General features: G+C 38.8%; 2 protein-coding genes and 1 long non-coding RNA gene across 3 annotated transcripts; 1 reads left to right on the top strand and 2 right to left on the bottom strand.

Moving 5' to 3' along the window:
- Positions 1–3,179: 3,179 nt before the first annotated feature.
- On the bottom strand, positions 3,180–5,757 carry LOC120290259 (cytochrome P450 CYP749A22-like). Its single transcript, XM_039306095.1, has 5 exons — positions 5,399–5,757; positions 5,059–5,285; positions 4,607–4,838; positions 4,118–4,496; positions 3,180–3,957 (listed from the first exon to the last, which is right to left on the bottom strand). The coding sequence occupies exons 3-5, from the start codon at positions 4,732–4,734 to the stop codon at positions 3,529–3,531; spliced, it is 936 nt and encodes a 311-aa protein (XP_039162029.1). The 5' UTR covers positions 4,735–4,838; positions 5,059–5,285; positions 5,399–5,757; the 3' UTR covers positions 3,180–3,528.
- A 10,237-nt stretch (positions 5,758–15,994) lies between these two features.
- Positions 15,995–17,729, top strand: LOC104415795. Its single transcript, XR_005548757.1, has 3 exons — positions 15,995–16,161; positions 16,716–16,771; positions 17,504–17,729. It is a non-coding gene; the product is annotated as an uncharacterized LOC104415795 (long non-coding RNA).
- A 976-nt stretch (positions 17,730–18,705) lies between these two features.
- On the bottom strand, positions 18,706–22,831 carry LOC104433363 (cytochrome P450 CYP749A22). Its single transcript, XM_010046077.3, has 5 exons — positions 22,400–22,831; positions 22,065–22,291; positions 21,691–21,923; positions 20,742–21,118; positions 18,706–19,455 (listed from the first exon to the last, which is right to left on the bottom strand). Exons 1-4 carry the CDS (start codon positions 22,677–22,679, stop codon positions 20,839–20,841), a joined length of 1,020 nt encoding a protein of 339 aa, XP_010044379.2. The 5' UTR covers positions 22,680–22,831; the 3' UTR covers positions 18,706–19,455; positions 20,742–20,838.
- Positions 22,832–23,864: the final 1,033 nt, after the last annotated feature.

The following is a 23,864-nucleotide window of genomic DNA, read 5'->3' on the forward strand; positions in this document are numbered from 1 at the left end:
CAGCCATTTTGGCTGCGTTTAAGTTACTATCCCGATGACAAAGTTAATTGCAAAGGACGCATGCTACTTGGCTTCAATTTTTCTGATTTTCAATTTCACTTCCTGTTTCGAGAAGTCGACTACACCACCAAATTTGCCGCTGTTTGACAATCAACATATTAAAATCTTCTTGTCAGCAAAAGTTGCAGCCATCACATGCCCCACTACACGCTGCCTCGCTTGGATCTAGCTAATTTTAATTGAAGATTTTGTGATATTGTTCAGATTATTTTTCAAACTCAAGTTGATTTGTTTCAACTTAACGTGCATTTAAGGGGGATGTTAACAATATTGGGATATTAAATATCTTTTAAAGATATTAAGATATTTTCTCCGATATTCTATATCTATTTTGATTATGCATATATAATTTGATTTCCTTTGATTTTCTCTATGTAAGGCTATAAATAGACTCTTTAGGTACTCTTTTCAATATATTGAAATATATAGAAAATTCCTAATTCTCTTTTATACTTATATTTAACTCTACATATTGTTCATTTTATAGATTAGAATCATAAGAGTTTTCTGATTTAATTTAGGATAATCACTTTCATTCCATCAGATAGAGAATAATCTCTCTTTTTTTTTTTTTAAATCAACACGTAGAATGATATTCTTTTTCTTAATAAAAAACATGGAATAAATTGCTTTCAGAACGACATAACAAATCCATATAATAAATGGAAAAATGGTTATGATTTTTGTATTAGAGATGCTGAATAGAAATGATCAATCGTTTTGAAGATTGTCTTCTAGACGATTTATTGCTTTTAATATATAATGTTCATGCAGATATCAAAATCTATAGAGAGCATTTATTTTTTAGAATTGTGGGTCAAAAAGATTAAGCCACATGATAGATATACACAAAATTTATTGAGACACGCCACAAAAGTCTGGATCACTTCAAGAGATCACCAAGAAGGAGCCAAGTCCAAATCCATTAACACATCTAGTTAGACCCAGGTTCATTCAAAAGTCTAAACCAATGAGTTATATTTCAAATAGGATATATTAACAGCTCCTCAATTCAGCACATCCCCTATGTAAGAATTCTTTTGCCTAACATCCTCACATATGCATCTCAATAGATCCTCACCTCACATTTTGGCCTCCTGTGTTAGGCTCCCTCCCTTTATTCCTAGCATCCTTCTTTGCCATTGTCATAACTCGAACTTCAGATTCTACCTCAATCATCTTGACTTAGACAAGTTCAATGGGAAGTTAGGGAACACCATCCACCAACTCGATTAGAAAGTCACATATAAGATTTCTTCATTGAGATATTCATCAAGTATTAATAAATATAGAGAGGGGGCTACCAATCAATTATCGACTCTAATACCATTTGTTAGATTAAACAATAGAAAGCCAACAACTGCACATGAGGAGATTTTAGCTGCATAACTTTTATTAAGGTTCGAAAACTTTGACCCAAATTCAACCTTCCTCAAAAGCCCCTTTGAATGGTGCGATGTGATGATTTCCTCTGAGAGCTTTACGACAATAACATTTTTTTCCTTTAGATCGTCAACCATCTTTCGATTTGGCCAATTCAAAGTGACACGAACGGAGGGTCATCGGATCAAGGTGATATCAAGTGTTTCACTGAGCAAAAAGATAAGATATAACAAATCCCCACCGCCAAATTAATATTTTATTTTATTCAATCCTATTATAGTACTTGTCTTGGTGACTGCCCATAGCCTAATATTTTAATTGTGGCAACAAAATGTCATCTCTTCTTAATAGATTGGGGTACATTAATATATGGGCCCCTTTTTCCACCCCTATATTGACTGTATCCACACCCCAATGTAGTAAAATGACAAAAATACTTAAACAGAAATAGAAAAATATCTACTACTTCGCCCATGTTCAACAACTCTTTTCTTGGCAGCGTTTATAAAAGAAGAAAATATCTACTAGTTTTGCCTCTAGCATTTGCTTCCTGCCATTTGTTCTTTTCCAGATAGAGTTTATACTAATGAGGACCAGAGGGCATCCATAGTTTTACAACAAACTTGAACCATTTCAAGGAAATCTATTTGCAAGTGTTGATCGATTCTTACCTAATCTCTTTTGTTCATCTTAAATCCAAGAAGAAAATTTACAGTCCCCATCAAAAACTATTTAGATAAATAGTAGGTCTACTTTGCACACAAGCTAATTCCATTCATCACAATCCCAATTATTTTTACTTGTTTCTCTTATTTTGATCCTATGTTCGCCGTAGACCAAGCACAAGAAGGAGTTCAAGTTCCACACTGTGGCAGCTAACAGGACTGCCGGTAAGTGGCCTACATCTGGATCAAGGTTGGTGTGGTGTTGTCGGTGATCAAGCTCTGTGAAACCTAGCTCAACAACTGCGCTTCCTAGGTCCATGGCATGGTGGATATTGGGATCTTGCGTAAGTTCTTCGCCACAAGGTCTAATTGGTTCGGCATTCTCTAGGTGGGGATCTTGTTGTCCATCTTCGTCAACATAGACCGTCTCCTACATGGACTTCACTAACATCGTCATGTTGGTGAACTTCTTGTACAACCTTGGATGCTGCTCAAGTTCGCAACATTTGTGTGGCTGCGAAGGAAGCTACCGATGGTGGAGCAGCCAATCGGGTCCGATTGAGCGTGCCTGGCTGCTGGTCACGTGCTTGATATTGTCCGCATTGGTGGTCAGCGATCGTGACCAAGGTTGCGCACGTGGTGAGTGGACTAATGACACTGGGTAGCATTGGGTGGTTCTTCCTAATGAAGCTCTGAAAGTCTAGGAAGATTTTCAAGTTTAGCTTCAACAATGTTGAAGTTGCCGAAGACTAAACACGGTCCAAGGTTCTTCTTCTTCTTCTTCTTCTTCTTCTTCTTCTTCTTCTTTTTTGGGATCGGGAAACACACTCCAATTAGGGCGTGCAATTTTGTGATTAGTGTCGCATTTTGATGAACGTGGTCATTTCATCTTTTTGATCTAATTTGTCCATCTCAACTTGAATATCTCTTACTTGACCAAAACAAAGGAAGAACAACAGTAGTATTAATGTGCGGTTTTTTGTTGTGTCGTTTTATTTCATTAGGGTTTCAATGGAGCCAATAGAAGAGGCGTAGCCCTAACATACTATGAAAAAGAAAAAATGAATAAAATAATCAACCGATCAATTTCTTGTCGCGCACCTGCTTCCATTTTTCTTGTCCTCGTCTCTGACATTTTCACAGGTCGGGATGGAGCCCAACAAACTCTATATACTAGCAAATATATGTTGGCACTCATCTCTGTGCATATATAGCGTACTACACGGTAAATGAAGGATGCACCAAACCCCAATATTTTTATGCTGATTAAGAACGATGATATGCTGATCATCGGCATCCCCCCTGGCCCCTTTTAATGTTTGACAAATCCTAGAAGCACAACACTGGACATTGAAGTATGAAGGCATCAATGGACAACATTTTACAGACTTAGACATTATTCATATGCTGGTGAACCAAGCTACAGTGGTTGAAATATGACTTGAAGTCCATGCTTCGGGCCAATTGTGAGGACTTGAACTGGACAGTGGACATAAGCAGGGGACAATTTGAAAGCATAGCGTTGCAGAATCATCGAAAGGATGATCTTCACCTCATGTGTTGCGAAGTTCATACCTGCACAGATTCGGGGACCAAAACTGAAGGGAATGAACACGACTGGGTTGTTGTTGGTGGCTCTAGCAATGCCTTCTGCGAATCGCTCTGGTTTGAAGAGAAGCACGTCTTCTCCCCAGATTTTGGGGTCATGGTGAAGCTTGAGATTTCCTATTATGATGTGAATATTGGTGGGAAGAAGAAGTTTTCCCAACCTAAGTTGTTGCTCAACTTGCCTCGACATCCCAATGACGGGAGGGTATAATCGCAGAGTTTCATTAATAATCATGCTCATCTGCACAAACAAAGAAATTATGGCAATTAGGCATCATGTTCATCATCTTGGCCAATCTAATTAAAGAAATTCTAGATAAGGCCATCCGCACTTATTTTTGTGAGATTGAACTTATTTTGTTCAACCAAATTAACCCCACACCCAGAATCCATATTCATACCGTCTTTAATTTTGCAATACCATCAGAGTCGGGATCATTGTTTCCAAACACATGGAGAACCTCCTTTCTTGCTTTCTCTTGCCAATTAGGGTGCGCCGCTAGGAGGAACACAACCCATGTCATCAATGCATTGGTGGTTTCTTGTCCGGCAAGGTAGAATGTCTTGCATTCATCCACTAGATCATCAATCGTGATTTTCTTGCTATTGTCCATGCCACGAGAAGCCTTCACAAGCTGTCCTAGGAAATCATTCCCGACGTCAGCTGCCTCGCCGGTCTTCACCTTCTCTTCCCTTTTCTTGACTATCCCCAATATAGCGTCGTATATTCCTTTCCGGAGCTTCTCCGCTTCGATTTCATCTGCCGTCTTCCAAAACTTACTGAGAAGTATTCCAAGAGAGATTCCCCTAGCTTTTAGGCTCATCAACTAAACAAAGATCATCCTAAAAAATTGCCACAAACAATTTGTTCTTAGGAAAAGGAGGCATACCTTAATCCTGGGAACCTTACATGATGAAGATTTTTGGTTAATAACACACCCAATCTCGTCAACATCTGGAAAATATTCCTGCCTTCTATGTAGCTGCTTCCAAATGCCGTTTTGAAATCACTTCGCATGTTAATAACTTAAAATCTTCAAACACGTCAATCTCTTTCCCTTCTTGATGCTTCCACCTCGCTAGCATCACATGAATGGTGTCCACCATCATGGGAACCATATTCTACAATTTAATATCAAAACCCACAAGATTAGTAGAATCTAAATATGTTAGTATAATCTCATTTCAGAGAACCATTCTCCTTTCTCGTCATCTTCTTAACAATTCCATTAATTCGATCTCGAAATGTGCATTCAGCACTTATTAATTGCATGAACTTTTATTAAAATTGAGATTGTTGAAGTAATGAGCTTGGAGCAGTTTACTATCAAATCTGAATTACCTTCAAGCTTTCCCCATGGAAAGCATGATTAGCAAGTTTACGCTGTTTTGCCCATTTTTCTTCGTTGTTTGTGGTCACAAGCCCATCCCCTAAAAGCTTCTTGACGAAGTCCGTAGCTGGTGTTTTTGGATATGTTTTGTCTCTATTAACTAATACCTCTTTGATCAGTTCTGGTTCTGTAATGACCAGCTGAGCTTGAGTCCCATTCCAACTTAAGTAATTTCTCCCTACAAAAGATCCAATCAACAATTTAAGGTCAGATCATCCAACATCGGTTTTCATTAGGGACATTAAGTAGAGCATAAAATTGAAACTAAAACGTAGGACTTAATTCATTTACCGTATGTGTTAGTCCATGTGTGGATTTCAGGCTGAATCTTGGGGAATATGTCATGAGAGAGGTTATTCATTGGGATGTCCCTAACCTGCGTGATCATCTCGAATGATTCCTTGCTACTTCCGTGGACGAACTTGTAAGGGGGACCTCTAATTCCCTGCTCATTCAGTATCCTCTGTATCCTATGTGGTTTCCACCATAACTTGTACCAGAGTTTGGCAAGAGACAAGAAGAAAAATAGGAACAGGGAGCTCAAGAGGATGAGCACTTGCATGGTTTCTTTCCAAGCTAGAAAGGGAAGGAAGTGGAGGAAACTAGATATCCAAATCTCGGATTGTGAAGTGATGATGATCGAGCTTTTTAATGGCTTCAACCGGAGAAATTTGATAGCCGGGTGATAAGGTCATGCTCAAAATGACAGCCTTTTGGCATTGATTGATAGGGACGGCTTATACTAACATTAAAAATGTTGGATCTGCCGACTCTAGGAGATTTCAAGAAATCATCCCTCAAGACAATCAAAGCGACATGATAAAGCTTCCTTGTGGGCTAGAATGTTTCCGTCCGTGAAGTTGTCCTTTACATAGGCAAAAGTTGAGTCCCATTTCTCTTCATCATTTTACGGCTTAAATAAGAGCGGCCTTATTTTGTCTTTCTCATGTGACTTGTAGATTGGTATGTTTTGCTAAAAATATTTTCTAATATTTTGATAGGGATGGCTTATACTAACATTAAAAATGTCGAATCTGCCGGCTCTAGGAAATTCCAAGAAATCATCCCTCAAGACAATCAAAGCGACATGATAAAGCTTCCTTGTGGGCTAGAATGTTTTTATCTGTGAAGTTGTCCTTTACACATGCAGAAGTTGAGTCCCATTTCTCTTCGTCCTTTTACGGCTTAATTAAGAGCGGCCTTATTTTGTCTTTCTCATGTGACTTGTAGGTTGGTATGTTTTGCTAAATATATTTTCTAATATTTTGATAGGGACGGCTTATACTAACATTAAAAATGTCGAATCTGCCGACTCTAGGAAATTCCAAGAAATCATCCCTCAAGACAATCAAAGCAACATGATAAAGCTTCCTTGTGGGCTAGAATGTTTCCGTTTGTGAAGTTGTCCTTTACACGGGCAGAAGTTGAGTCCCATTTCTCTTCGTCCTTTTATGGCTTAAACAAGAGCGGCCTTATTTTGTCTCTCTCATGTGACTTGTAGGTTGGTATGTTTTGCTAAAAAGAATGATTTAGAAAATATTTTCCTAAAAACGATCACTTGTATCACTTATGAAAATAAATAAACAAAAATGTTTAGATATAAATTACTACTGATAACGAAAATATTTTTAATTGACTAATTATTTTTGCATGAAAAAGGGCTAAAGCCGAATACAAAAATTTAACATTGTAAATCTACTATCCCTATTTTATCATATAATAAAACATGAAGTAAACTTATAAGAGGGAATAAAAAGAAACTAGTACCCAAGTGCTCTTCAATTTTAATATTAGCAAGTTAGTTAGCAAAGCGATTTCTTTCCTGAAAGTTATATTACACTTAATAGTCAAAGTGAGACTGGATATCTCTAAGCAAAGTAGGGCTAGCATTATCTATCATAAACTTTGAACTAAGAAGATCCGTCATGGCTTTACAGTCAATCTTAATAATGATCTTATAAAATCCAAGTTGTTTTGCGAAATAGAGTTCCAACCACAAAGACCAAAGTTTTGCTTATATCAATGAATATATTCCTACATGGCAAAATCACCAATCCAGTCACTCCCTTTATTTCTAAGTAAATGTGTTCCAAATCATTTATTTCTCTCAAGGAGGAAGAAATGCCAATTGATCAAAATTGAATAAAAAGAAGAAACTTATTGTGTTGATTGAATCTTGAAATGTATTTCCAAGAGAAAGACAAACCTTCAATTATCAAGTTCCACCGCTCAAGAAATCCACATTTAATTGGATTTTGAACAAATGAAAATTCTTCAAATGGGTCGTTATATATATATATATATATTCAAGACATAATTTAACATAGATTTTGATGCCTTAATTTAAAAATATATTTGTTAAATTAGTTTTTATATTTAAGCATTGGATTTATCAGAATATGTATTGACAATGATCAATTGGACCAACCTTAGTGTCAACTAACTAAAATTAGACGGGTGGTAAGCTCGCCCAAGGTATATTAATAATGTCTATGTCATATTTACTCTGGTGCTCACCACATGAAACTTCACTTTTGTCTTGTGTACGTCAAGTGACATGACGTATAGCATAGTTTTGCCACATGGCACACATTCAATCAATAAACTTTTAGCTTAATAATTGGTCATATGCTCGTTTTTATTGCTTGTTGGATTTAAATTTCATAAAATAAATAAATGAAAATTCTGAAGATTTTTTCTCTTATTGACTTTTAAACTGGAAAGTGAAGAATAAATTAGAGAAAGCATTTTTCTATTATACTCTATTATCTCTCAATTCTGATATTTAGTTTATATTGAGTTTAAATATTAGAAAATGGATAAGAGAAAGTATATCAAGAACTTTTTAGCAAGCTTAAACGAAAAAAGGACAAATTAGAGAACATATTTTAAATTATATTCTTCACTAATATGGCTTCTTTTCAATTTACTTTCTTCACTGTACTTGTAACCAGCCAAAACTTTGAGCCAAAGATAAAGTTATGAATAAAAATTGGGCTGATACCTGCCTCGTGCCAAAAGGTCAAGGAAGTTGGTGACCTAATGCCAATTATCAATATGTAATTATAATTTGACTAATCAGGAGCAATCACAAGGATCGAAAGTTCGTTCTATCCTACGGATAGGTAGGCACTATTAATTCTGGGGAGTTTCTATCAAGAGTTTCTTGAGAATTAAAGGACTTCAAAAACACGACCTGTTGAATTTAGGTCATCAAGACCTCTATCAAGTATTTTAAATCTTCATGACTTCTGAAACAGATCAGTCAGAGCTTACCTCATTTTTAGGAACACTCGACCATCTCAGGATTGATTGACTCTTTTCGTTTGATACCAAAGTCTCTAGTTCTTTTGCTTCCTCGTATTACAGGTTTATTTGTCCAATACTTTGTGTCTCGAGTGCAATTAGATTTTGTTGAATTTGACTGCCCAAGGGTTTACCGGTGCAAGAACTTGGAATCTCTAAGGTTGGAAATTCAATCTTGATTACCTTAGTAGGGATCAAATCCCATATTCTTCATCACCAAGGTCGAGAGTTCGAAACCGTAGTTGCTAATGTTATAAGAGGGGGGCCATGGTATTAGGGTCCTGTGCTAGTCTCCCCCGAGATATTGGAGTCCAGCCTTTCACTGCCGTCCAGACACGGGGGCCCTTGGTGGAGTCTTCGGTTACCAAAAAAAAAAAATCCCATATTTTTTGGTTGTCAATATGATCTAAATAGACATGATAATTGGTTTGACAACTTGTTATATCTGATAGGATGAAAGCATATCCAGCCGGCCTAACCAAGCAAGGGGCCTGCCTTCATAGGCCCACTTTTATTTTATTTTTTTAATCATGAACTTTAGTTTGTCTTTTCTTTAATCATCGACCAATCCATCTAAAGAACTTTTACGGTCAATACAGATATCAGATATGGTCCATGTCGGGTCTTAGCGGATTCCCTAAAACGGATTCGACACTAAATCGAACCCCTAAAACGAATGCGGAAGACGAGCCCAGGAAGAACATGTATCACCAATCAAAGACATGCCACGGAATCGAGTGTACCTTATTGTTCACAGATTAAACACCAATCGTGGAAGTTCGAGGAAGAATCTGATCCCAGTCTACTAGGAGCGTACTATTGGTTCAAGGGGGAGAAAAGTTACGTTAGTTTTGGAAGAGGGAGAAAAGAAAAGCGTACGTTCAACCAAAATGTGTGTTCTCTTTTTCTTTTCTCCCCTTAAATACGTCTTCTCCAAAAGACACATCCCCTCGACGTAACACCCTTCATATCTCAACCCTTCATCAATGGGCCCTTATCTTGCGAGCTGGGCTTTTAGGCCCAACATGGGCTGACGGGCTCACTTAGGCCCATCAACATATAAATAAAACCATCAGTCCAGTTCCAAATGTGCTTGCTTATGCGTTGATGACGCCGGATCAGCCGCTCCCGGGGTCACCAATCTGAACCGCACGGGGATAAGGCACACGGCGCTTTCGAACTTCTGCAAGCCTCTCCACAGCTTCTGGACCACGTCACCATCTCGATCACCTTTACTTTCTTCAGCTGCATCTTGCTCGCAACCTTGGTCATCCTGGATGTCATGTGGCTGGCCAAATACTAACTCATCAGCTCCCCATATTCTCCTTCCTTTGTTGAAACGGTAGCTTATTTTGCTTTGCACGCCTCTCGAACGACCGAATCGGCCAAAGCGATCTTTCCTTGGGAAGCATATGTACTTTCGTGGAGCTATCTCTCTTGGTAAATTTTATTGTTCTTGCTTGTTTTTTGCGAACGATGAAACTACAGTTATGGGTGATAGAGCATTTTTGTATACAAGTGGACCTTCGTATCACCGACCAGCACATATTAGGTTGTTACACGGGCACAGGGACAAACTCCCTAAAAATGCATATTCTCCGGCCACTGAGAGCAATTTTTTAATTTTTTAATTTTTTTTATAGTCAGAACTGAGAGCAATGTTAGGGTATAAAGATCATACGCAATTGCTTTACAAAGAACGCGGTAACCTGAAATGAAAATTTAAATAAGGGGGTGATACTCAAGCGTTCAGAGGAATATGATATCATTTTATTACAAACTAGTAGTAGCTCGGGAAAAAGCAATCGGGAAAGTCGAGATCAAGCAAGCAAAGTCGTGAAAGCTTATGATGGCAGAGGAAAGTAACTTTCGTTCCATCGAAGCACAAAATCAAGATTAAAACTTAGAACTTAATTATGTGTGGATCTGAGGTTAATCTTAGGGAATATGGCATGACAGAGATTGTTCAAGGGTATGTTCATATGGTCATCTTATATGACTCCTTGGTGTTTCCATGAACGAACTTGTGAGGAGGACCTCTCATTCCCTGCTTGTTCATTATTCACTGTATCCTTAGTGGGTTTCGACATAACTAGTACCAGAGTTCGACAAAGGGACCAGAAGAGAAACAGGAACAGAGAGCTCAAGAAGATGAGCACTTGCATCGTTTCTTTCCGAGGTAGGAAGGGAAGGAAGCGGAGGAAACTAGAAAATTCAAATCACGGGTTGAGAAGTGATAATGATCAAGACTTTAATGGCTTTGGTCGGAGGGATCTGTGTGCCCAGTGATACGGACAGGCTCAAAATGACAGCCTTTTGGCATTGATTGTTGGGATGATATGATGATCCTAGATGTTGACACCTAAATTTTTACCCAAAAATATTTCATCTAAGTGTTTAGTATATATATTTTTAAATGGAAGATGTTTTCCTAAAAAAAAAAAAAAAAAAAGGATAAAAGATAATAAAAAAAAGTTAAAAAAAAAAGAAAAATTTTGGCCCAATGATCTAAATGTGACTAGCCAAGCCCAGGAGGTCAGATTAGAATTAAAATGGCAAGTTGGGGCCAAAATGCAATTTCCAAAAGTTGAGGGACCAATTCGCAAATTTTGCAAAATTTCACCCGAACCCTTAAATCATCATCTTGGTCACCAATTAAGTTGAAATTAAACTTGGGCCAAGTCGAATCAATCAAATCGGGCCAAAATGACCAAATTTTCATTGAGTTGGGTATTTTCGGATAAAAAAATGGCAAACTTTGAGGGATTTTCTTGCAAAATTGGGTGGGTACAATTGCGAAATCTGGTCGGGATCTTAAACTATTATACATTTACTTGCTAAATGATCAAAAACGCAGCAAAATTGATGGATTAAAGCACTCAAATCAGCAGCCAAAACCAGGTCCACGAGTTGGTCTCAATTCGGAGTTGCTGAGTAAGCAACTTGGTGGCCCCACCATATCCTCCTCAGCCGCCCATTTAGCTCGATCTTTGCACGTGCTGAAAGACCGTATATAGTAGTGCAAGTGGAGGAAAAGTTGCCGGGGATAAGCTGCTGAAAGCACCGGAAAATCGCAGCAAAATCCGCACACTCAACAGCTGCAGAAGTTTAAAAAATTGGCTAAGTCAGAGAGTGGGTGGAGTAGCCCGATTGACAGGCCTGGTAGGTGGACAAAAGGCTGACCAAAAATCCCTTAATTCGGGGGATAAGATCACTGAAGCAAGGTCTTTCAAGGGAGGAGAGAGAGGAGACGAGGGGGAGAGAGGAGAGCTCGGAATCGTTCCCCAAAGAAGCCTTCAGAAGCAACCCCAGAAGAAAAACCCAGAAATTCCAGACCGACCTGGAGAGAGAAAAGTGAGATTTTCACATACCTACGGCCAAAATTAGCCAAAACCTTAAACTAGAGAGTGAAACTTCATTCAAAGATCTTTCCAACCATAGGTTACACGTCCCAAATGGAGATTGGGAAAGCCTCCTAAAGCCCCCCGAAACAGTGCCCTCCTGGCGGGCCAAGAAAGTCCGAAATTTTTTCTAAGTGTCGAGACTGGTTGGTCACAAGTGAAGAAAGCCAGTGTTTTTTGAGAAATTTGAGAGACAAATGAGGAAAATATTGACTTTTAACCCAAGATATAATACATATAGTTTGGCGTGGTGTCAAGTTTTCCAACAAAATACGTCTTGAAGTCTAATGTTAGAGGTCAACGAAAACCTTCGTTATCAGTTCTTTTTTTTGCAGATCTCATTTCCAGTTGAAGAAGCCAACTTCCACAGGCCCCCGAGGATAATTTGTCGTTTTCATCGGCCAAGAACCACTTGAAAAGGAAACTAGGAAGCAAGATAAGCATCCTAGATGTATTTATTTTCGATTTTAAGCATTTTTTGATCATGAAAATCAAGAGGAAAACCAGCCCGAAAAACTGATTTCTGAGGCTGAAATTTTTCTAAGTGTTTGAAATCTCTTCAAGAGTTTTGCATGTGTGCTTCTTGGAGAGGTCGTTTTGATGTGTTCGGTTGGTCATTTTCTATGATGTTTGTTGCATTTGAAAGCTCATGTTACCTACTTTCATTCGGATCAAGTAATGTTTCCCTTAGATCTCGTATGTGATGGGTGTCGGGGCTTGAATATGGGCATTCAACCTGTTTGCTTGACTTGGGTTCAAACCCAGATTTGCAAAATCAGATCAAACCCGCATATTTGATGACGATTCCAGCTTGGTTTTCGTGTGTTTTAAGCTGTGATTTCTATCTAATCTTACTCCTTGCATGTGGTAGTTTAACCTTGATGTTGTAGTTCCACATAATATTGCTCATGCGTTGAGATTGAAGGCCGCAAACATGGCTCGAGGAGACTATTGGGGCTAGTTTAATGCACACCAAGCGTTCGACAAAATGCCCAAACTAAGCTTCGATCTTGAAATGGTCGATTTGAGCTTGATTATTGTGATATTCATGTGCTGTGTTACTCCATGTTAGCATAGATCGGTTTAAGGAATTATTATTAATTTTTTTTAAATAATTAAAAAAAAAAAAGAGAAAAATATGAAATTTTCAAAAATATCAAAAAATGTTAGATAGCATCAAATTAGGATATAAATGACATATATGAAATTTTTCCTAATTTTAAAAAGTAATTTTCTAATTTAATGCTATTTTGGTATTTTATAACCTTTTTGTAAATAATCCATTTTGCTTAGATTAAAACTATTTAAAGTAATTTCATGCATATTTGAATTCTCATTTTTGCTCATGGGGGTCCTGTCCCCGGGCGTGATAACAAGGCCATGTAATATTTTTGCCCGACTTGTATCGGGTTTACCTTTCCGCGTTTATTTTCAAGTCATTTCAATTTCTTGGATGTTTACTTACGCGCGCTTTTCATTAATTTGAGTGTAAATTTCTCTTCTAAATTATGTTAGGATTAGTCTAGACATTAAAAAAAAAACTACAAAAACATTTGCATGGACACTTAGTGGTTTTATAAAGATTATAATTGGTAATCAAGATTGTGTGGCCATTTAGATAAACAACCTTCTAAGTTAGTGGTACCGCAAGGGCGCTAATAGAAACATTGACGTAAACAAGTCCCCGTTCCTAGAAATCTCTGGTTGCGTAGGAATCGAGACACCACTCCCGTGTCTCGATTGGTTTCTAGCCGACCCCAATAGGCTAGTGGCGACTCCTAGAAATATTTAGGTTGTTAAGAATTGAAATATGAAATCCAACGTCGCGAGGTATGGGCTTGGGAGAGCCCCGCCTAATTTAGGGCCATTGGTCCGCTTCTTTAGGCAAATACCCCTAAACACTCTTCCTTTTCCCCCGGACGGAAAAAAAAGAGGTCGTGACACTAGAAAAAAATGAATAGTCCGAGCTCTGTCTATTGTCGGAGTTGGAGACAGGCTGATGCTGACGCTGAAAAAGCCGCAAATGCGGCTCTAGGATTTTTCAAGTAATCATCTTTCAAGACAATTAATGTCATATGATCAAGCTTCCATTGTGTGCTTAAAAGTATAGGTGCTTCATTCGGGGTTGGACGCCATAATTTGAAAACATCTTTGCTCACTTAATTTTTATATTCATGCATTGTATTTATTAGTTTATGTGTGCAAAAGGATTGATTGACTCACCTTAGTGTCAAGTAACTAAAATTAGATAGGTGATAAGTTTGCCCGAAGCATTGTTCTTGTGCCATCAGGGAAATTGACTATTGCGATCTAAATATAATTTCTTATCAATCATATGTGTTCCAAATCTAAATCATGAGTTTATTGTAATTCATTGAGTTTCAAGATGCATTTGATTCAACATTCTTAAGGAATTATTGGCCTCCAAAGCCTCTTAGGAAAATACTGGATCATTTAACAACTATTTTGAAGAAACTTTCAAGTGAAAGTCAGCATTAGAAAGGTTAAAAACCCAATACTAATAAGGACTGACATTAATTTTTTAGCATTTAGCTAAATGCTGAAACTCATTTTTTCTTCCAAAATTACCCAATTCTTCAAATTTTCGAATTTGTCCATCATCATTTTTTTTTATTATTAAAAAAGGGCCAAACCCTTCACTAATCTGGCAAAGGTTTGGTCTTTTTTGTTCAAAAAAATTATATATATTTGATTTTTTTCAACATTATTGTCAAAATTTATATTTAAAAAGGTATATACATTATTTTTTTCAATTTTAAACAAATAAAATTAATAAATTAATATTAATCACCCAAAGAGCCTTTCAAATCCATTTTCTACTAAACAACATTTCTTTTAAATTGTTTTTCAAAGTATTGTTTACCAAATGGCTTTTGTATTTGCCCAAAACCCTTTAAGCTAAACTGTTTTACATGTTCCTACTAGTTTTTCAAGATACTAAATCAAATGCACCCTTATAACCTTAAGGTTAAGACTTTCTAGCACCTTAGGTTATGGGCGGCGTATTAATCCTTTTCGTGTCATAGTTGTGTCAACCTATTTGACATTATTAATGAACATAAAATATAGTCTATTTGACTCTTCAGCTTGTATAAGTTAAACTCAACCATTTGGTCTATAAATTAAAAAGGATCATGTCGATTCGGTTGCTTACTTAGCCCACACTAACATATTTGGGTTAAATTAGTTATATCCATTTCTTTTCCAATACTATGATAAATATATCATATATGAAATATCGGTAATAATCAATATGATTAAAAAAGACGTTATCATTAGTTTGACGGCTCGTTAGGTCTGCTAGGATGAAGGCATATTTGGCAGGCGTAGCCAAGCAATGGGCCTGCCTCCTTAGGCCCAGTTTTATTCATTTTTAATTTTTTCTTATGGATTGCAGTTTCACTCTGAAACCGCAATTCATTACATCTTTTTGTAGTGAACGATTCTCACTAGATAGGGAGATATCATATCGTATCTCCACCCTAATGAATGCAACAAACTTCCAATGATAGTTTCTCTTGGAGGCACGTGAGGGCGCACGCAGTGGCCGATCATACGAAAGTTCAAGATTCCACTCGCCAGTTGACGTCGTGGCGGTGGTGCCAGCGACTCGGCTGGAGTGTACGTACGGCTAGCATATGAAGTATGACGTCAGCGACGATGTAGAGGCTTCTGGCGCGTGGAGCGTGACGGCATGTAGGGGCCTTACTTATGTGGCACGTGGTAGCGGGTGCGGGTGCGGGTGCAGGTGCATGTGGTGACGATCGGCAGCGAGGCGTATGGTATATGACTCGGCGGCATGGTGAGACTGATGATGGTGTTGATTTTCGCCATCAAATGCATCGGAATTGCACTCAAAAGGCATCGGCTCGATAGAGGTGTGTGAGGGTCCATGAGCTGCGTAAATCTCACTTGCAGTGGCGCGTGGTGGCACACGAGGGCGAATGTGGTGACAAAATCACTACGAAAATTCAGCATCTGGGTCATTTGAGGGTGGTGAGTGTAATGGTGATGTTGATTTCTGTAATATATGGGTTTTAAAACAAGAAAAGAAAAGAAAAGAAAAGAAAGGTTTGAAAAGTCAAAAAAGGGAGGCTGAAGAGAACCATGGAACCTTCGGCTGGGCTTTAAAAAGAGAGAAAGAGGGAGAGAAAGAGGAGCAGCGAGCAGAAACAGAAACAGGGGAAGACGCGAAACAGGGGAGGAGAGAAAGAAGAGAAAGGAAAAAAAAAAAGAAAAAAAAAAAAAGGAAAAAAGGGAAAAATTTTGGCGCGCTCGTGACCCGGACACCTCCTCAAGCCGACTCAAGTGTGTTTTGCAAGGCTGGTAAGAAATTGAAGCCTTTAATCACTTGTTTGAAGCAATTGCCGCAATTAGGGCTCGAAATTCGGATTTCTTGGGTATTTGTGTGGCGAAGCCCAATTTTTGAGTCGTTAAGCTGTAAATTTTTTAGAAATGGTACTTTGGGATGTTGTGAAGCTATAGCATCTTTCGGATCGTGATTTGAGCTTGCGGTTTGTTCGGAACTGAATTTTGAAGTTTGAGGCGCAATCTGGTACTGTAGCGAACAGTGGCTTCGAGTCTCTTTTTTTGTTATTTCCGGTACTGTTTTGGGGTGGCTGAGTTGGGGTTGTTGTTGTACATTAAGAGAGCTTTCTAAAGACTATAAGACGGCTTGAAACGGAATTTTGTGGAGGAAGTTATGGCATGACGAAGTTGGCGCATGGGCCGTGCCTAGCTGAAAATGATGGGTTTATGCTAAATTGTGAGCTTTTGGGGCGCGTAGGTGTCGTTTATCGACTAATAGGCCTAGTATAGGCGAGTCGTTATAAGAATATCATTTTTATTCGGCTTTTTGATATTTTCCCGTTAATTATTAGGAATCCGAATGCGTCGGTTCGTGTGAGCGTTGTATTTGATTTTTGGCTTTTCCCAGGTGAGTGACACTATTTCTTCTTTGTATTTTAAACTCATGTTTTGAGAAACATGGTTGATTAAATACTCTATGAGTTGACAAAAAGCATATTTTGTTGCATAAAACATGATCGAGATATTACTGACATTTTTGTGGTTCGAAGGGAGTTGTATTTTGACATTGATTTGAATGGTTGTGTGAAAAAGGATTTGTGAAATTCTTTGTGAAAGAATTTTGAAATGCTTTGATATTTTTATATATGACTTCCTTTCTGATGTTGGATTACTGGATATTGTGATTGGTGGTTGATGCTCAATGTCGCTGTGGACCCTGAGGGGTGTGGGTATGCGCATACTATTCTGGATATCCTTGTGGGCCGAGCCACCGGCTAATATGTGAGACCTTGCCAAGGGGGAATTTTGGTTGTCTTGTCACGGGCGTTACGCGTGACCATGGCTAGACATTTGAGCATGAATTGGTCAATGGAGTGAACCATTGACGTATGATTTGAGTTTGGTCGGTGGAGTGGACCATCGATATGAGTTGATGAGATTAATCAATGGAATAGACCATTGATGCATGTTTTATGAGATTGACTAATGGACTGGACCATTGGTATTTTTGGTATTTGAGTTATGATTATGTATTTGAGTTATGTTTTAAATGTGCATAATGATTTCTCGATCCGCTTAGAAGAAATGTGTTACTCACTGAGCCGTGGTAGCTCACTCCTCTCATCTACTTGTTTTTCAGGTTCTTCAGCGAGTCACGAATAGGCGTGAGCGTTCGTTCGGGGAGGACTTTTGTGGTGGAAATTTTGGGTATGGCTTATGCATAGTTCATAAGTTTATAAGTTAGTCTTTGTAGAAGGTTTATGTTTTGATGTTTGTGGATCATAGATATACTCTGATATTGTAACCAATTGCCCCTTTTTGTCAAATATATATATGTGGATGTATATATGTTGATATCGGGTTGAAATTTTTGGTTACGTTGAGGCTACGTCCTTTGGAAAAAGGACGGCCGTGTCATGCCCTTCTTCTTGAGAATCGGGGTGTGACAATTTCTTGAAACAAGCAAAAGGAAATGTCGGAACAACACTCAAGAGTAATAGTTATAGTGAAAAACAAACACCGGTCTAACTAACTTAAGGTTATTATGACCACCACCTTGTAAAAGACTCAATGAATGCTTGCTCATCTGAGCTTCAAGCTAACAAGAGATCTAATACCAAGCAATGAATAGTGTACATGAACTTGATTATAAAATTTCCGTACGACCTCCACCTTGTGAAATTTCTGTATTTCTATGTGTTCAATAACAAAAAGTACATGAACTTGATTATAAAATTTAGAGGATAACTATCTTAATTAAATAAAATTACAATGTCGATTACTATCAATCATAATCAATTAAAGAAGATAATACAAAAAAATCTCGAAATACAAATGGAATCAAAGAAAATATATCTGTAACACTTTTCCTTCATGGTTTGATTACATTCCATCACTCCTCCATCAATGTATTTATTATCCTAATTTGAAATTTCGTTGATCATCTTCTATACCTATTATTCGTTTTTCCCTGCTTTCACCTCTTCCGTTCACAACTTGGGGCGGCTATTCATGTCAACATACATATTATGTAAGATTTTTTCTTATGTGGATTATATTAATTGATACTGTAATTTACCATTTTATAGGATAAGCCTAACAAAGTGAAATATAATGTTTTTTAATTAATCTATTATGGAGCTTAGTAGTATACACCGAGTAAAGCCTGACCAAGGTCTGTGGCTTAAAACATTTTAAATAGTGCTCTAATTTCTCTTTTAACCCTAATGTGCTCACATAAGATGTGCTTATTGAACCTTAAGGGTGAGAGGCAGTCTTGTGATACAGAAGGTGCTATTTTACATCAAAAACGATGAATTCTGAATCAAGTATGCAAATATCTTTACTCAATTATATGTGTTCTTGATTTTAGCTATTGAGATCTTGATTGACATTTCCATGGCTTTCATATTCATGTCTTGTCGACATGAAAGTACATGGTTAGATAGCTCAATCAAACATGACATGCTAAACAATTATTCTTTTAAGAAACTCAATATAGGTTGTCAAAACACGACTTGCCTAATCCATTAAATTAAAAGGATGAAACCAACTCTATTTCACCTGGACTTAACCTGAAACGCATCTTTAAGATCAAATGAACTTCCCTGGTTCTTTCCTGAAACCCCAACGTTAACTAGATCATATATGCTGATAAACAAGTTATAATGGATGAAGGATAACTTGAAGTCCGTGTTGCGGGCGAATCGTGAGGATTTGTACTGGACTATGGATGTACCCCGGAGACAATATGAGAGTGTAGCGCTGCAGAATCATCGAAAGGACAATTTTCGCCTCGTTCATCGCAAAGTTCATTCCCACACACATTCGAGGCCCGAATCCAAAGGGAAGGAACACCACTGCGTTATTGTTGGTGGCTTTAGAGACGCCTTCTGAGAATCGCTCTGGTCTGAAGAGGTGCACATCTTCTCCCCAAATTTCGGGGTCGTGGTGAATCTTAAGATTTGCTATAAAGACTTGAGTATTAGGAGGAAGTACAAGTTTCCTTAGCCTAAGTTGCTGGTCGACTTTTCGAGTGAACCCTGTCACAGGAGGGTATAATCGTAGTGCTTCGTTCATGATCATGCTGATCTGCACGCAAAAGGTGACATTAGTTGACAACACATACCACTCATAATTTAAAAGAAGGACGATTTCATTGTTTCTTTCCCAAAACTACAAATTCTTGTCGGTCCTCAGTAAATTTATGAAAGAGTTGTTAAGTGTGAAAAGAAAATACTGGTACAGAAAGTTACTGGTTAAGTTATTTACAATAACTTACTGGTAAATATTGACGCTTTCATGGAATTACTAAATTTTTTTCACGGTTTAGCAAATCATCAATGTTTCTTATCTTCAACTAGCTTATATTTGTCTTTCCTGGGAATGCTAAAAATATCAAACTTCTATATGAATTTATCAATATTTATTTGAGTAACTCACCATTTTTTTTTCTGATTGTATAACAAAATAGTTTCAAGTTACCAAATTTCATTTCAGTACTATGTTTATTTGATTTTATTTTTCTTAATCTATGAATTTTTGTTGGAGTTTACCATTTTTTTTTTATCTCTCTTGCAAACATTTTTGCAACTCACCAGTCTTTGCCTGTTAGACTACCAATTAGTTTTAATTTACCAAGTCTCATTTAAGTTGCTTACCGACATTTATTTAATTCTTTTAAAGTTCACCAATTTATCTATTGAGTTATGAATTTCTATTTGTCTTACTTACCAACATAATAAATTTACAAACTCTTTTAGAAATTACCAACCATAATTGGACTGCTTACCAAATCCTTTTAGAAAATTCATATATGACGTTAAATATTCAAAGCGTTGGTAAGCTATGCAACAAAGACCTGTTTGTTCACGTTTTTTTTTTTTTTTTTTTAACTTTTCCTTGAAATTTTAAAACATTGTTCAAAGTTTAAAATTGTGAAAAATTATGTATGATTATATACACGTCAGAATTTGGGTGTCATGAAAGTTCCAAGAGTTTTGAGTTTAAATAAGGCAAAATGTTGAGGCGCAAGATTTAAATTATTTAATTAAAGAGTAAAATATAAATATCCATTCAGACATATCCAACCGTTGGAAAGTTAGTACAAAAATTGTCGACAAGTTACACATATAGACTCACTTGTCTTTTCTTTTTCTTGTATCAACGGTTTTTTCAGTTATTAATGATTGAGCTTCAAGTTTAAGTATAAGGGTGTTCCTCAAATAGAGTTGCAACTGGTATAATTCTAATAATATAGAGTATCAATGAGTTTCAGTTTTGGACTCAAGCAATCAGGCATACCAAGATGTTGTTAGGAGGATCATTCCTTGTCTACCAAATTAATCAAGACAAAAAAATAGTTGGATTTTTCGTACCATCCTTAACTTTGCGATTCCATCGGAGTTGGGGTCTTCATTCCCAAATACATCAATAACCTCCTTCCTTGCTTCCTCTTGCCAATCGAATGAACTGCTAGGAGGAATATGACCCACGTCGCATTGCAGTGGTGGTTTCTTGTCCAGCAAAGTAGAATGTCTTGCACTCGTCCACTAGATCGTCGACTGTGATTTTCTTGCTCTCATCATTATCACGATAAGCCTTCACAAGCTGCCCAAGGAAATCATTCCCATAGTCATCTGCTTCCCCAGCCATCACCTTCTTCTCTCTTTTCTTGGCGATCTCCAAGATTGCAACATGTATGCCTTTCTTGAGCTTCTCGGCTTCAATTTCATCCGCTGTCTTCCAAATCTTACTGTGCCCGAATTCAACAACAAATGCCTTAGTTTGTGAATCTAAAGTATAGATCAATTTTCTGACAAATGTGTGTTCAAATCTCCACCTTACTAGCTAGCTGTATTTACTCTTGTGATCAAAAAGTTTGTGCCAATACATATAACATTGTTATGATTCTCTTAGCTTGTTCAAATATTGGGAAGAATCACAAATTGTAAGCTTGATCACACAATTATTGTCTTCCCACTTGAAACCACTCATCATACTTTTGCTAACTTTACATCTTTTAGTGAGATCTGATGTGGGTCTCACTACTCCTTGAGGTCAAAATTGCTTGGATCCGGATCGACATGAATTGGGTTAGTCATATTTTGTCATCATAGAAGGTCCACATGATTTATATGTGGATCCCACAAAAATCAATGATTTTGATTGTCTATGATCCACAAACATTTATCTTTGCAAGTTTTTTCCTTGGCTTTTCAAAACATGATTGGCATAGTCTATTTGACTAAGCTAAAACGGGCTTATTTTTTTCTTTTTTCCTAAAAGTAAGAAAAACTTTCTTAGGAAAATGTTGAAGAGGAATACCTTATTCCTGGGAACCTCATGCGCAAAGCATTCCTGGACACTAACAAACCCAAGTTTGTCAACATCTCAAAGATGTTTCTCCCTTCAACGTAGCTACTCCCAAAAGCTGTCCTTGAGATCACTTCGGAGGTCAGCAACTTAAATTCTTCAAACACCTCAATCTCTTCCCCTTCTTGTTGCTTCCATTTCTCTAGCATCACGTGAGCACTATCCACCATCGCTGGAACCATGTTCTGCACTTCAATTAGTTCCGTCAATTCGTAACTTCAATCTAAAGATTGCATGAAATTCTCTTTCCATTTGATAAGCACAAGAAACCTGCAATAAAAATTTGATAGGTTACAAGAATTTTAGTATACACCAACCCTAATTACCTTGAGGCTTTCCCCGTGGAAAGTGTGATTGGCGAGTCTACGCTTCTTTGCCCACTTTATCCCATCTATGGTTGACACGAGCCCATCTCCCAAAAGATACTTGGCGAAGCTCCTCGGTCCTATTTTCGGAAACGTTTTGTCTCTATTGATTAGCACCTCCTTAATCAGCTCTGGCTCAGTGATGACCAATTGAGCTTGCGCCCCGTACCAACTTATGTAATTCCTCCCTGCAAAATGTTTGCACAAAAATCTCAATAATGAACAAACTAGAGTCAGATCAAAGTTCCAAGAGTGGTTAGCACAATTTTATAACAAAAGCTTATATTTTCAATTACCGTATGTGTTGATCCAAGAGTCGATGTGAGGCTGAACCTTAGGGAGTATGTCATGAGAGAGATCGTCCATGGGCGTGCTTCTGGCTTCCATTCTCATCTTCATTGTTTCCCTCGTGCTCCCATGGAGGAACCTATAGGGAGGACCTTTGATTCCCTGTCGGGCCATCGTCCTCTGTATTCTGAGCGGATTCCACCATAGCTGACGCGCCAGCTCGGTGAGAGACCATAAGATTAGAAACACAAAGAGAGAGCTCAACACAATCGCCATGCTGATCTCCATTATTTTCCAAGATTGACATAGATTTTCTTGGGCGTGCACGCTTAAATAATTCGACTATGATCCTACGGGATGGATGGCAACATGGCATCAAATAGATAGAAGACACCGCTTGCCGATGATGGAGATAGACACGGTGGAAAATGACCACCTCCTCGACGTTGACGATTTGGAAGGAGACGTCGAATAGGGAGAGGCCGAGCCTTGATCAACACCCTTGAAAATAAAAAAGAAAATCCATGAGAACAATTATTTGATTGACATCGGTGTCAGCTGATTGGGATTGCATGAAAATGGTAAGCTCTTACGTCATGTAGTAGGTGGAACTTCTTTCTATAGACCAATAGTAGCCTGGGAAAAGGCAATCGTGAAAGTCGAGATCAAGCAAGCAAAATCGTGGTTGGAATTAGCATTTCCAAACCCCTTTAGACCTCCAAAGCCCTTTGGGCTAAAAAATTGGTGTTTGGCAAAATATTTTGTAAGGCATTTGGCTGAAAGCCTGCCTTGTGAAGGCTGAAAGCCCAAGGCAGGGGTACCCCTGCCTTGGGCATTTCCAGCTTTCTCAGTTTGATACTACTGTTCATATTTTTTTTTTCCAAAATTATCCTTACGAACTATTTGTTTTTCCGTTTTCTGCCCTTGTGAAGATCACTGTTCATCTTCTCCGTCGCCGAGGTCCCCAAGCAAGAAGCTGCTCGGGTCGCGCGACCACCGGCGAGGTCGCGCGACCGCCCGGCGGGTCGCCCGACATCCGGCGAGGTCGCGCCACCGCCGGCGAGGTCGCGCGACCCCGGCGCGCCGTCGCCGAGGGTTGCGTAGCCTCGGCGACGATCGGCCGTCGCCGAGGTTGCGCGACCCGGGCGCGGCCGTCGCCGAGGTCGCGCGACCCGAGCGCGGCCCTCGCCGAGGTCGCGCGACCCGGGCGCGCCCTCGCCGAGGTCGCGCGACCCGGCGCGGCCCTCGCCGTCCCCGACCTCGGGCGCGGCCCTCGCCGAGGTCCCCGACCTCGGGCGCGACCACGCCGCCCTCGCGACGGCGTCGTGCGACCTCGCGGGCCCGATCCGGGTCGCGGAGGTCGCGACGGCGTCACGCGACCTCGCCGGCCCGGGGAGTCGCGGAGGTCGCGACGGCGTCGCGCGACCTCGCCGGCCCCCGGATCGGGGGTCGCCGGAGGTCGCCGAGGGCCGC

Source organism: Eucalyptus grandis, chromosome 2, assembly GCF_016545825.1.
Source record: "Eucalyptus grandis isolate ANBG69807.140 chromosome 2, ASM1654582v1, whole genome shotgun sequence".
Classification (NCBI taxonomy): Eukaryota; Viridiplantae; Streptophyta; class Magnoliopsida; order Myrtales; family Myrtaceae; genus Eucalyptus; species Eucalyptus grandis.